The sequence below is a fragment of the Priapulus caudatus genome, unplaced genomic scaffold (genome assembly GCF_000485595.1).
Source record: "Priapulus caudatus unplaced genomic scaffold, Priapulus_caudatus-5.0.1 Scaffold562, whole genome shotgun sequence".
Classification (NCBI taxonomy): domain Eukaryota; kingdom Metazoa; phylum Priapulida; class Priapulimorpha; order Priapulimorphida; family Priapulidae; genus Priapulus; species Priapulus caudatus.
The window spans coordinates 116,742-129,424 of NW_014577623.1; the positions used below are offsets into that span (position 1 = coordinate 116,742).

At 51.6% G+C, this 12,683-nt stretch overlaps 2 protein-coding genes across 2 annotated transcripts in view; one reads left to right on the top strand and one right to left on the bottom strand.

The window, feature by feature from the left end:
* Positions 1-1,888: 1,888 nt before the first annotated feature.
* LOC106811665 (integrator complex subunit 6-B-like) lies at positions 1,889-7,455 on the bottom strand. The gene is made up of 2 exons (XM_014815365.1): positions 7,373-7,455; positions 1,889-5,775 (listed from the first exon to the last, which is right to left on the bottom strand). The coding sequence occupies exon 2, from the start codon at positions 5,751-5,753 to the stop codon at positions 2,850-2,852; it is 2,904 nt and encodes a 967-aa protein (XP_014670851.1). The 5' UTR covers positions 5,754-5,775; positions 7,373-7,455; the 3' UTR covers positions 1,889-2,849.
* A 152-nt stretch (positions 7,456-7,607) lies between these two features.
* Positions 7,608-12,683, top strand: part of LOC106811666 (homeotic protein female sterile-like) — a 14,958-nt gene continuing 9,882 nt past the window's right edge. The window contains exons 1-3 of the mRNA XM_014815366.1: positions 7,608-7,694; positions 11,482-11,564; positions 12,444-12,514. Of these exons, the coding sequence (XP_014670852.1) occupies positions 11,554-11,564; positions 12,444-12,514 (82 nt within the window). The 5' untranslated portion in view covers positions 7,608-7,694; positions 11,482-11,553. The remainder of the gene's footprint in view (positions 7,695-11,481; positions 11,565-12,443; positions 12,515-12,683) is intronic.

Sequence of the window (12,683 nt, forward strand, 5' to 3'; positions counted from 1 at the left end):
AGTACGCACCACGTATGCAATTATGTAACGTTTGGGACGACGTGCATATAACGTGCGCAATCCACTGGACGACATAGATTCCGAGGGAGGCAAAAAATGGGTCAATCAAGGAAGGAGTGAGAAAGAAGTGGGGAAGGAAGGAAGAAGGAGAGGTACTAAGATCAGGAAGACAGAAAGATGGATACAAGGGGAGGGATCGTGGATGAGGCGCGAGGAAGAAGGCTTCAAGATGGGAGAGAAGAATTGAAGAACGATAGTTATAGTAAAAGGCAGAGCTGCAGTGGAAAGGAAAGGGGAAGGAGGGGATAGGAGGGGAGGCAGAACGCAGTGAGAAGGAGAGGAAGGAGTTAGGTAAGAAGCAGCAACGGATAAAAGCTAGGAAGTTTACATAGGTATCTGACCAGCATCCCCAGCTTTAGTATGCCTGCGGGACAGCGGACTCACAGGCACTTGGGAAAGAGTCAGTAAAAATTGAAAATAATATGAACGCACATTCACAAATACTACCCCTCAATTACACTTCCACTGTTGCGTCACTGTATATCAACTTGCTTTCACAAAAACTAATGCAGAACTAGCCGCCTCCGCACTTGCCGCTTCGAGTGTGCTGTGTCGCCATTGTAATGATATCAGGAGTAAGATAATATATGATCTTATTCTTATATTATCTTATAGGATCCTATATTATCTTACTCCTGATGATATATATATATATATATAGCCTATATACAAAACCAGAGAGACATGATACAAGATTGCGTGGCACAGCTTTGCTGTTGATCCTGAACGCTGCGCGAGGATGAGACGCGCAGTTCCGCGGGATTGTACGATATTAATAGATATTTGTACTGCATTTATTATTCTGTGTAATGCCCGTTTCGGGCTCTCTCTAGGCGTATATATATATATATATTTGTGAATGTGCGTTCATATTATTTTCAGTTTTTACTGACTCTCTCCCGAGTGCCTGTGAGCTGACTTTCCGAATCATTATTCCGACCCATCGGTCGCAATTGCAGATGCAATGTTGGCATACTACGTTATATACGAGCTTCCTCCGTACATATAGCGTAGTACATCCAGCGACACCTCGTCCCTCCTCCTTGGTCTCTTCGTCTCGGCGTCTTTAGAGAGAGAGAGAGGTTTAGAAAACCTCCCTGAACCTGTCCACAGATGAGCGCCGAGACCTACCCTCTCCACGGGCCCTGCATCACTACCCCTCATGCTATATATGTGTACTCGTGCACCGCGCGTGAGCGTGATATATGTCAACTTGGCGTCATTAATTGTAACGAATTGGGTTAATTAAGTTTGCGGCGACGCACGGCCTGCGGGGCCGAATCGCAGACGATATAGATCCGATTGTTCCGTCTTCGTCTTCGGTTTATGGCAAGAATGTAGGTGCGCAAACCACCCCACACCCGCCCCCTCCCGCGCTCACACACATGCATGCACGCACGCACACACACGGTGGAACAATCACGCTAGGACGGGCATGTGGGAAGAAGGCCGTGAATGTAGACTGCAGGCGTGTTGGCGAGGGGTCCCCTATGGTATCCCCCCACCCAAAGAACTAATGTTGTAATGCAATGCAGTAGGTGAGGTGTGGTTGATTGCAGTTGAACTGGTGGCTTCCGATGAAACATTTTCTTTCGATCTACCTTTATTCTATTTCCACTGAGATAAAACCTTTGCAACGCATTATTTAATTGAAGTGTTCAGTCCCACCAGAAGAAGTGTTAGTGAGGGTCTGAAGTTCAGAGTCCACTGAAACACCCTCGCAAGGGTGCCAGACAACTCACTTGCCACACCGCAAGAATTTCACGAATTTACACGACTTCCGTGAAAAGCCAACAACAACAGTCACAAACCGCGACAAAAAAAACTATGCTTGTCAATTTTATTGTATTTCTGCTTTATATACGAATACCACAAAATCGATACGGACGTGGAATATGGCTTGCCCCGGGAAGGCACGCCTCTAACATACGTGATACAAGAATGGGTGTGGGTGAACCGGTGTGTTTGCATGTCGTGTACTCTTCTGCTACTGTTATATTCACTAAACGTGTCGTGCGACGGACGACGCAGACCGAGTCTTTTCGCATGTGGGGGCGCTGCCAACGCTAGCGATGCGGGTGAAGGTCTCTGTGTTCTCGTTGTTCGAGCCGGCGCGTTCCGGGCCTTCGCCGCAGGTTCTTCGAGGTTCGCCCGAGAGCACATCGACAGCATTAGCGGGGGAGGAGGAAAGGAACCCACCTCCCAGCCCGGCAATCGGACGCACCGGATTGTTATATCTTTGCGCTCCCACCCACCCCCAGCGATGCGCCATCGTCATGCAGCCCAGGAAGGGGGCGCCGCCTATCGTGGACGATCAAGCGAGCGCCAAATTTGCCCGCCAGAAGAGGTCCCTGAAAAATCTCATCACAGACGGTGGTTTTAGGTCGTGGGCAGTCTGTCAGTCAATCAGTCACATGTGATAAAAATGCAGGCATGTTTATGTGTTTTTTTTTCTCTTCATCTTTACTATTTAACGTTGTGCAAAATGTATTTCTTCCACGACTACATACACGTAACGTCACCGGAACACACACACGGGGTCTGGAGGAGTGCGATTCAACAAAAACACAAGGAAACGCTCTTAGCTTTCTCTCTCTCTCTCTCTCTCTCTCTTGCTCGCTCGCTCGCCTCGGTAATAACAAATTAACGAAACACCTCAGGGGGAGTCCGGCATTACAAATCACAAGTGTCGAGTCATCCGAGAATATGTACAGACAGTTCAGCTGCGCCGACATAGAAAATGGACCGCGGCAGTCTTCGATGACGTCGTCGCCGCGGCGACGCCGCCTTCATCTGGACGAGCCCGAAGAGGAGCGGGCGCGTGACGATGCGCGCTGCAGCTTCCGCTCGTACTGGATCATCGACTGCGCGTACTCCTCGAGCAGCTCGCGCACGCGCCGCCGCTTGTAGCGCATCGCCTCGTCGATGACGGCGCGCACGAACGCGAGCCGCGTGTGCAGGTCGCCGCGCATCTTGTTCAGCTCGTCGAACAGCTGGTCGTGGTTGCGGCCGGGCCGCCGCAGCTCGCGGAACACGACGCGCCGCAGCCGCCGGTTCTCGGCCGCCGCCGCCGCCGCCCCGGCTCGCACGTTGTTCTTCGTCGTCGGCGTCGTCGTCGTCGTCGCTCCGTCGACCGCCGCGTCTTCGCCGTTCGTCGTGCCGTCCGCGTAGAGGGCGCCGTCGTCCTCTTCCGTGTCGTCGTCGTCGTCGTCGTCGAACACCTCGTTGCGACCGACGTCGTTCGCGCTTCCTCCGCCGGCGAAGTCCATCACGAGCTCCTCCTCGGCCGCCGCCTCCGTCGCCACGGCGACCGCGCTCGCCTCCGGCGCGACCTCGTCCTCGCCCTCCTCTTCCGTCGTCGTGCTGGCCATGTCGAAGTCGCTGTCGTCGGCGGCGACGCGCGCGGGCATCGGCGATGGGCAGCGGCGGTAGGGCACGTCCGGCGACAGCGGGCCGGGCTTACGGCGCCAGGGGCCGCCGGGAAAGACGGCCGGCGACTCGGCGCGCGGTTTTCGGTCCTTCGGCATGCCAGGCAGGTCGAGGTCGGCCTCGTCAACCATCATCGCCTTGTTGACTTTGAACGGGTTGCCGAACATGTGCGTGCGCACGGGCACCGCCTCGACCTCGCGCAGCGGCGCGGGCATGTGCTTGAGGTAGTCCTGGTAGTTGCCCATCGCGCCGACGGGTATCGAGTGCCGCTGGTCGTCATCGTCGAGGCGCGGCCGCGTGAGCGCCCCCTGCAGGAGGTTGCCGCGCATGCGCGCGATCTGGTCGGGCAGGTCGGCGCGCGCAATGTCGAACGGGTTGCGGTAGCAATGCGCGGCCGCCGCCGCAGCGCCGCCGTCCGCCGGCCGCAGCACGACGGTGGCGCCCCCGCCCGCGTCGTCGCGCTCGTCCGCGAGCTGCAGCGCGTCGTGCAGTTCCCGCCGCCGCAGAGGCAGCGACCCCTGGAGGCGGGCGGTGACGCGGACGCCGTCGGGCGGCGGCGGCCGCTGCCCGACCGACGCGACGAGCCGGTCGAACTCCAGCTTCGCCTGCGACTTGACCTTCTTCAGGTAGTAGAGCACGCTGTAGCTGAGGCAGTTCTCGAGGTTGTCCGGCACGAGGCTCTGCGGGATCGGCATGCGGTGCAGCGCGCGCCGCAGCGGGCCCGCGTAGTACACCGGCATCGTCTTCAGGTAGTTGTCGAAGGCGAGGCGCCACTTGGGCGGCGGGCGCGCCTTGTGCACGCGGAAGAGCTCGTCGAGCAGCGGCAGCAGCACGGGGTAGTTGTACGGCATCACGAAGAGGTTGACGCACGCGAGCGCCGAGCTCGCCTTCAGGTAGCCGAACGGGTGGCTGGCGTCGCTGTGCTTGGCGCTGTTCTGCACGAACACCTGCCAGGCGACGTGCGGCTGCTTGCGCTCGAGGATGAACTGCGTCAGCGGCGACGGCTCCAGCTCGTACTTGTCGAACGGCAGGTGGTCGACGACCATCGGCTCGCACGGCGCGCACGCGAAGCGCACGACCGGGTGCGCGAGCCGAGGCGCCAGCGCCGGGCTGTTCAGGTCGGGCCAGAACGCCTCCGGGATCGGCCAGTGGCCGACCGAGTAGCCCTTCTGCGCCGACTTCTGCACGTAGATAAGACGCTTGACGCTGTGCCACGCCGCCGCGCCGCCTAGCGGCTGCGGCACCGGAGTTGACGGACGCGACGTCGCCTTCTCGGCGGACGGGACGGGCAGCGCTAGGTGGCGCTGCTCGTCGATGTTGTTCTCGAGCTTCGGTGCGGCCACCGCCGTCGCCGCCGCGGCGTTCACGTCCGTGTTCTCCTTGTCGACGCAGTTCTCGAAGTTCGTGATCTCGCCGCCGTCGCCCGGCGACGCGCGCGCGCCGTTGCCGTCGACGACGGGCGAGTTGCTGCCGGAGCGAGCGGCCACCGCCGCGTCGGCGGGCTTTGCCGCGCCGCCATTGCTCACGTCGACCGGCGGCGGCTCGGGCCCGATCTTCAGGAAGTGTATGACGACGCCCGGCTGCACTTTCTGCACGAGCGACTCGATGCACTGGTTGAGCTGCCGCTGCGAGGCGACGCAGTACGAGCGGCCGCCCGTTACGTCGCACATGGCGTCGATCGGCGACGTGTCGGCGGGCAGCATGCCGGACGTGGCGGCTTCCTGCGGCGCATGCCCGGGCAGCCGCAGGCAGATCGCGAACAGCCGCTGGTCCCAGCGGAACGGCTCCTTCGTGAGCTCGCTGCCGGGCAGCGGCGACTGCGCCGGTATCGTCAGCTCATCGACGACGCCCGCCGGCGACGTCATGCGCTGCGCGTCCGTGATCGCGACGAGCACGCACGGCTCGAGGTAGTACGGGCAGCGGCCCTGGCCGTACGTGTCCACCATGCTCGTCATGCGGTTGACGTTGAGCAGGTCGAAGGCGCGGCGGAGCGCTTCGCCCGTGCGCGTCAGGCCGCGCGCGCGCAGGTTGCGCAGCTCGGCCGTGAACGTCGTGTGGCTCTCGCGCCAGCCCGACTTGACGTGGTGCGGCGCGTCCTCGAACGTGAGCAGCATGTAGCGGTCGCCGCGGCTGTTCGGGTCGCGCTGGCGCACGCGCATGAACGTCTCGACGGCGCCCTTGGCAACGTCGAGCAGCGTCGTGCCGAGGTACGTGCGCTGGTTCATCGACGCGCTCGTGTCGACGAGAAACAGGATGATCGTCATGGCGCGTCACCCCGTCGTCAGCCTGCGGGAACATAGAAAAGAAGAGACAATGAGCGAGTGTCGGCCTGCGGTAAGACAGAAAAGAAGAGACAATGAGCGAGTGTCGGCCTGCGGTAAGACAGAAAAGAAGAGACAATGAGCGAGTGTCGGCCTGTGGGAAGACAGAATAGAAGAGACAATGAGCGAGTGTCGGCCTGTGGTAAGACAGAAAACAAGAGACAATGAGCGAGTGTCGGCCTGCGGTAAGACAGAAAAGAAGAGACAATGAGCGAGTGTCGGCCTGCGGGAACATAGAAAAGAAGAGACAATGAGCAAGTGTCGGCCTGCGGTAAGACAGAAAAGAAGAGACAATGAGCGAGTGTCGGCCTGTAAGAAGACAGAAGAGACAATGAGCGAGTGTCGGTCTGTAAGAAGACAGAAGAGACAATGAGCGAGTGTCGGCCTGTGAGAAGACAGAAGAGACAATGAGCGAGTGTTGGCCTGTAAGAAGACAGAAGAGACAATGAGCGAGTGTTGGCCTGTAAGAAGACAGAAGAGACAATGAGCGAGTGACCCCCGGGGTAGACTAGAGAGGTCTGCTATGGGCAGGAGCAACACAAGCAAAAAGGTGACAGACTTAGGCATAGGTAAGACTGAAACGCAACACTCAGCTGTGTGAGACATGTAAAATGCACAAGGAAGACGGACGAGACGGACTTGCAGGTAGAAATGAGACAGTTGCTAGGTGTGAGACAGTATTTATGGAGCCGTATGTTGCGCCTGGTCGAACACCGTTCGTTAAGACGACATCTATGCTGTTCTTAAGCCAATAAATATCAGAGTGGCACTTGCCAGCTAGCCACCTGACACCTGGTGGATGAAACCATGAAAAACTGTCTATCTGCTATTTAAATCCATGTAAAATTGCAGTGGCTTGATCATAACCAACTCCAGTATTTTAAGCAATGTGAGATAGAAAAGTATTAAAAGGCGGGAGAATTTATAGCCTATTGGCTACATACACTGTTAAATGTGTGGAATAATATGCCCAAAAAATTTACTGCGTGTTATCAAATATTATAAAATTAAAAGTACAACTTGTATTAACATGATGTACAATTTTCAGCACTTTATGGAAATAAATTGCATCACACACAACTGTTTCCTGTTATAAAACCTCATGTTCGACACATCATCATAACACGTGAAAATTGTACATTGATAACGTCACTATAACGGCTGCGTCGGTGTGGTTACTCGATCGTTGACTGCCACTGGCACTGCATTGTCATTATGATTATTATTATAACTTCTAAGTTCTAATTTAACTGTTCCACTGACACAATTTTCAATTGACAATCGCTCATAGTCCTGGAACATAATTAAGTCCACAGACAAACGTTCAAGATAAGACGATATAGTAATCGCTAGCTAGCATTATACATTACATAAACAGGCAGAGTCCGTACACTACTCGGCCAGCATGCATGTTCACTCAATGACCCATGACCTTTGACCCAGCTCTATATACACTGAGCAAATATGGCTGCCAAGAAATTGATCGAAACGACAAAGAAAATCCTGCACATTCGCAACCCATTTTCTACACTTATGTGTACCTAATCTACAACGATATTTACGAATATGAGAAGCTTGAACCTTCAACCATCTGAACGTGTCACGTATATTGGAGAATGCGCTATGATACTCGAGTTAAATCGAAAATAAAGATCCAGTAGTCTTTGATATCGATGCAACCGCCTGCCAGAAAGACAGTGACAAAAGTAAATCTTGTGCGCCACCTCGCGGAATTAGTATGAACTTGCCATAGTAACAGCGCCATATTTCATTGCTGATACACAAGCTAGTGACGTTTTTCTGCTACATATTCAGCATCACGGCGTTGTTTGGTTACACGATTCCAGTATTAATTCAAGGCTATTAATTAAAGAGGCCATAATGGTAGGTGACAGTGTGTAGCTAAATAGAGGAGATGTCATGAAACTAATGATCATATTACTAGTACTACATGATACATCACTGTGTCAGTACATCATACATGTATTTCATAAAAAGTGCTACTGCTAGTAAGGTGGAGTGGATCTGGCATTCAGCTGTCACTCTCAGCGATGCCAATGGCAACGCCACGATATTTTCGCATAGCGATAGCGTCGTTGAACTATAGAGTATAGTATTGTATATATGTTAGTTGTGCCTATCACTATCAGTGTCGTGTTAATGTTATAATTTATTGCAGCTATTGAATATGTGCCATGACCCAAGGTCAAGGATATTATAAGACTAAGACTCAGAGCTTTCCACATTTGCACATGCCACATGTCGCAGATTGCGAAAATGAATTGTGATTAGCGCTTAATATCCATATGAACCGAATATGTTACATGTATATTATATACTTGCTTGCTATATTCCCGTTTGTCTCGCAATGGGTGGTCAACAAGAAAATTGGAGAACACGACGTTTTGTGTGCTACTGCAACACTTCGTCAGGTGATGCGGCGACGTTGCAAGTGGGGGTATATATACCCCCAAGGGGTAGAAATTAACTTTTGAACAAGGGAGTCCAACGGACACCCTACCCTCAAAAAGAGGGAGTCCGCAGCAAAATGAGGGAGTCCGCAGTCTGAAGTTCGAAACTAAAGCATAACAACAATAACGCATGTTGTGCATTACGCATAATGCATAAATAACGCATAATGTCATTAATGTGCTTATTTTGAAGATTCGTGCGATGCACGTCTGCCAAATTTTCTTTGGACATTTGCTGTAAAAATACGGTTATTCCAGGAGGCTGTGCTCTGGAACGAACTATAGTTAGCATAGCAGAATTTTCAGGGAGTCACACGGTCTCCTGCATATGTCAAATCAGGGAGTCCGGCAGTAAATCAGGGAGTATTTGACTCCGGACTCGCGTTAATTTTGCACCCTGTATATACACATATATAATCATATTTCATGTTCACATTCTTACGCTGCTTCGGTTACTTCCATTTTTTCTGCCCACGTGTGATTTATACGTCGAACACGCACATGGAAACGAATTGTGCAATCGCGTGCGCATGCGCGTGGGCAAACCGCTCTTGCGAATCAAGACTAGAACGTGCGCGCTTCTTTGTGCTTTCGCAAAGGACGGCAGCTTTGCGGCGTGTCTCGGTGAACGCGCATGTTTATGAGTTGCATGAGGATGGCGCGCATGGTAACTCAACATAGAACTCGGAACGTCGTCGCAGGAAATGGAGGAGTGCAATGATTGCGGTGTTAGCACTCATCTGCGTGTGGTACGTGCGTCCGTGTTCTGTGTCCGTACGTCAGTGTTCCGTGTCCGTATGTCAGTGTTGCGTGTTCCGTGTCCATACGTCAGTGTTCCGTGTCCGTACGTCAGTGTTCCATGTCCATACGTCTGTGTCTGTACGTCCGTGTTACGTGTCCGTACGTCCGTGTTCCGTGTCCATACGTCCATTTTCTGTGTCCGTACGTACGTGTCTGTGTCCGTACTTCCATTTTCTGTGTCCGTACGTACGTGTCTGTGTCTGTACTTCCATTTTATGTGTCTGTACGTCCGTGCCTGTGTCCATACGTACGTGTCTGTGTCAGTACGTACGTGTCTGTGTCCGTACGTCCGTGTTTCGTGTCCGTACGTCCGTGTCTGTGTCCGTACGTCCGTGTCTGTGTCCATACGTACGTGTCTGTGTCCGTACGTTCGTGTTCCGTGTACGTACGTTTATTTTCTGTGTCCGTACGTCCGTGTCTGTGTCCGTACGTCCATTTTCGGTGTCCGTACGTCCGTGTCTGTGTCCATACGTCCAACAATCTATACAATTATGCAATTTGTTTAGGCCTATATTTTGTTATGTGTAAATTTCATTCCAATATTATATTATATGGAGCCTCGGACCGTATGTTTTAGTTTGTTTCAAGTGCCTGTGGAGCCTCGCACAATCTCGCGATTTTAAGAATGCGCAGCGCAATCTTGAGATTGCGCGGATCGGAAGATTGCACGTAACACATATATATTTCTTTAGTGTCGGTCATCCCATATTGGAATTAGCTTCCTTCCACTTTGGTTAATTGCAAAATTAAAGCTTTTTCTACGGCGATATTCAGTGTTGATCTGTCTATTTGATCAACTTTGGCTCACTCTGTTTTCGATATGGTCCTTGTACTTCGCAGACTAATTGTTATGAGGGTATTTAGAACTATGTCGTCGAAGCAACTGACACTTGTCAGGGTTTAATTCCATCTATCAGTCCATTTCTGATCGTCGGAGCCCGGAGGTTGGCTATAGGTCTGTTTGAAGTCACTCAACATCCTTGTCCAAGTTTATTATTCTGCATAGGATGTTATCGTATGCAAAAAAGCTTACTAGCTGTAGTCTGGAGAGTCAACTCTTAAGACATGAGAGCAAATCATTGATTTAGACAAGAAGCATGTGAGAGGGCTCATGGTGCATGGTTGTTCCTTCCGGAAGGGCGGAAGTGACAATTAACTGCCGACGTAGATATTACATCTCAATGATGACTTGTTGGGATATGCCAGCACAGAAATCTTAGGTGCAATGTACCTTAGATGCTAAATGTTCATGGGGGACCAGATCAGAGGCCTGGCTGAAGTTGGGTAGGAATCTATTTACTGTCTGCTAGATCCTGTAGTCACAGTAGTGTGATTCTATTAGCTGTTGTTGTATGTTACATGTTACATGTGCATGCAATATGTACCAACTAAATTGTCACTGTTGTATCATTTTCCATATAGATTTTAATTTGGTAAAGAAATGTTATGAAATAGGCAGTGCTGAGAATAATTGGTTGTATATAAACAAACATAAATGCAGTTCTTCAACACAGAAGTAGGTTATATTAATGAGATCTCTCCATTCTGAGCAGTAGGTTTCCATAGCAAGGTTACGACTATTTTCCAATCTTTTAGTTGTTTACCCTTAACAGATTTCCGATCCACACCAGTGGTTCACAATGTGGGCAGGACTACCCCACTGGGAGTAGTGGCAGTACTTATAATTAGGGTGTGTGTATGTGTATGGGAGGGGGCCGGTAAAAAGCAAAAGGTGGGTGTGTACAAAGTAGGATTGGGGAGGGACACATCGTGAGTGAGTTTATGGAGACGAGGGAGCGGTGGCCCAAAGAAGTTTGGGAATCACTGCTCCCCAGTATATCCACGAGTTAACATAGATAACCGAGCGTCGTGTTTGTGCACGTATATGTTGAGTTCTTCTGTGGTATTCCTGGCTGCGAGGACAGTAACTGCCACAGTCGGCCGAGTTTTTATTCGGAGCACAGGCACTTGGAACGTCTCAATAAAAAAAATTAATGGTAAATAAACACGAAATGTACCAAAGTCTTAATGTTTCTCTACTCTAATTCGCCTATAATCACCTGTAAATGGCGGTCAAATGCTTATCTGCAACACACAAGTACACCGCACGCCCGCCCTGTGCTGCGTGCACAAACACATGGTTCGCACAGTCCTTGAAAAGTCCTTGAAAAGTCCTTAAAAAAATTTTCAGTTCTCCTGTATGAACCATGAAACAACATGAATAAGAGAGCTTTTTTTTATTGAGACGTTCCAAGTGCCTGTGGTTCGGAGCGCGCTTCTCTGTATACTACGTGACGTACATAGCTGTGGCGGCCGATCGTTGTGTTTGCACTCTGACTGCACTGCCGCGCTGACGTCCCGCACTGCATGACCGTTTTGTCTGTGCGTAAATATTGCAGGTTGATCCCCGAGTGGCAGGAAGAGCGTGGCACTGTGATTTCGGGCTAAGCGCGAAGTCAAGGTCGTAAAACATGAACGTGGAGTAAGTACAGCCGAGACCCCCCACCCCCGCTCTTCCCTTCCCCGTGCGCGATGAGTTCTGTTCAGGAAAACTTTGTACACTCGCTGACGTAATTTCATGTGAAATCATGGATCGTGAGGATAGGAATGGTTTTTAACTTGTTGCTCACCTAGAGTGCACGTTTTAATGCACGCACACACAGCAATTTGGGGCTCACCTTGTATTACACATGTACACTGTATGAAAAACTATGAACTAGCCTCACGAAATACGTTCACGAGTGTCCACTGTCCGTCCGTTGATTGCGCGGTAATGTGATGCGGCATGACAGAATGGGCGGGATAGAAGAGATAAGAATGGCTAACGCTCTATTAGGAGTGTTCCCAACTTTGATATCATTAATGGTTAATGATTAATGATTGATAATCCTAACCCTTACCCTAACCCTAACCCTAACCTAAATGACATTAAACCACAAACTAATATATGACCATGACCATATATATGTTATTATGACCATTAATGACATTAAAGTTGGGAACACTCCTAATGGAGTATCACCCATAAGAATGGAACGGAACGGAATGAAACGTTATGTGATGTAATGTGATGTTTTGTGTTGTGACGTGCTGTAATGTAACGTAATGTGTCGTGACTTGAAATGTATCACATTGCGTTGCACCGCAGTGCTGCAGCAGTGCAGGGCAATGTGTAATACAATGTAACGTAACCGGTGTGTAGCACCGCGCGACTGGTGTCCCTTTTATAATATCTGTATAAAGGGACTCTACGCGCGACCAGCTGGAGCCCGCACGCTGCATGCGCTCCTGTTGCCGGGTTCGCACACGCGTGCGCGTCGCAGCCCTGCCGAACTCACCGCTTCCCCCGTCGTTGTTTCAGTGGTGTCATTAGGATTGAGACGCGCGCCGTTAACGGAAAGCCTCGCATCTTCATCGTCCACGGCGAACATGGTGAGTCGCCGTCTCCCGCGCAGCGCAGCCGGAAGCCATCCGGAAGTTGCCTGCTCGCGAGCGCTATCGTTTGTGTGTGTGTGTGTGTGTGTGTGTGTGTGCGTGCGTGCGTGCGTGCGTGCGTGCGTGCGTGCGTGCGTGCGTGCGTGCGTGCGTGCGTGCGTGCGTG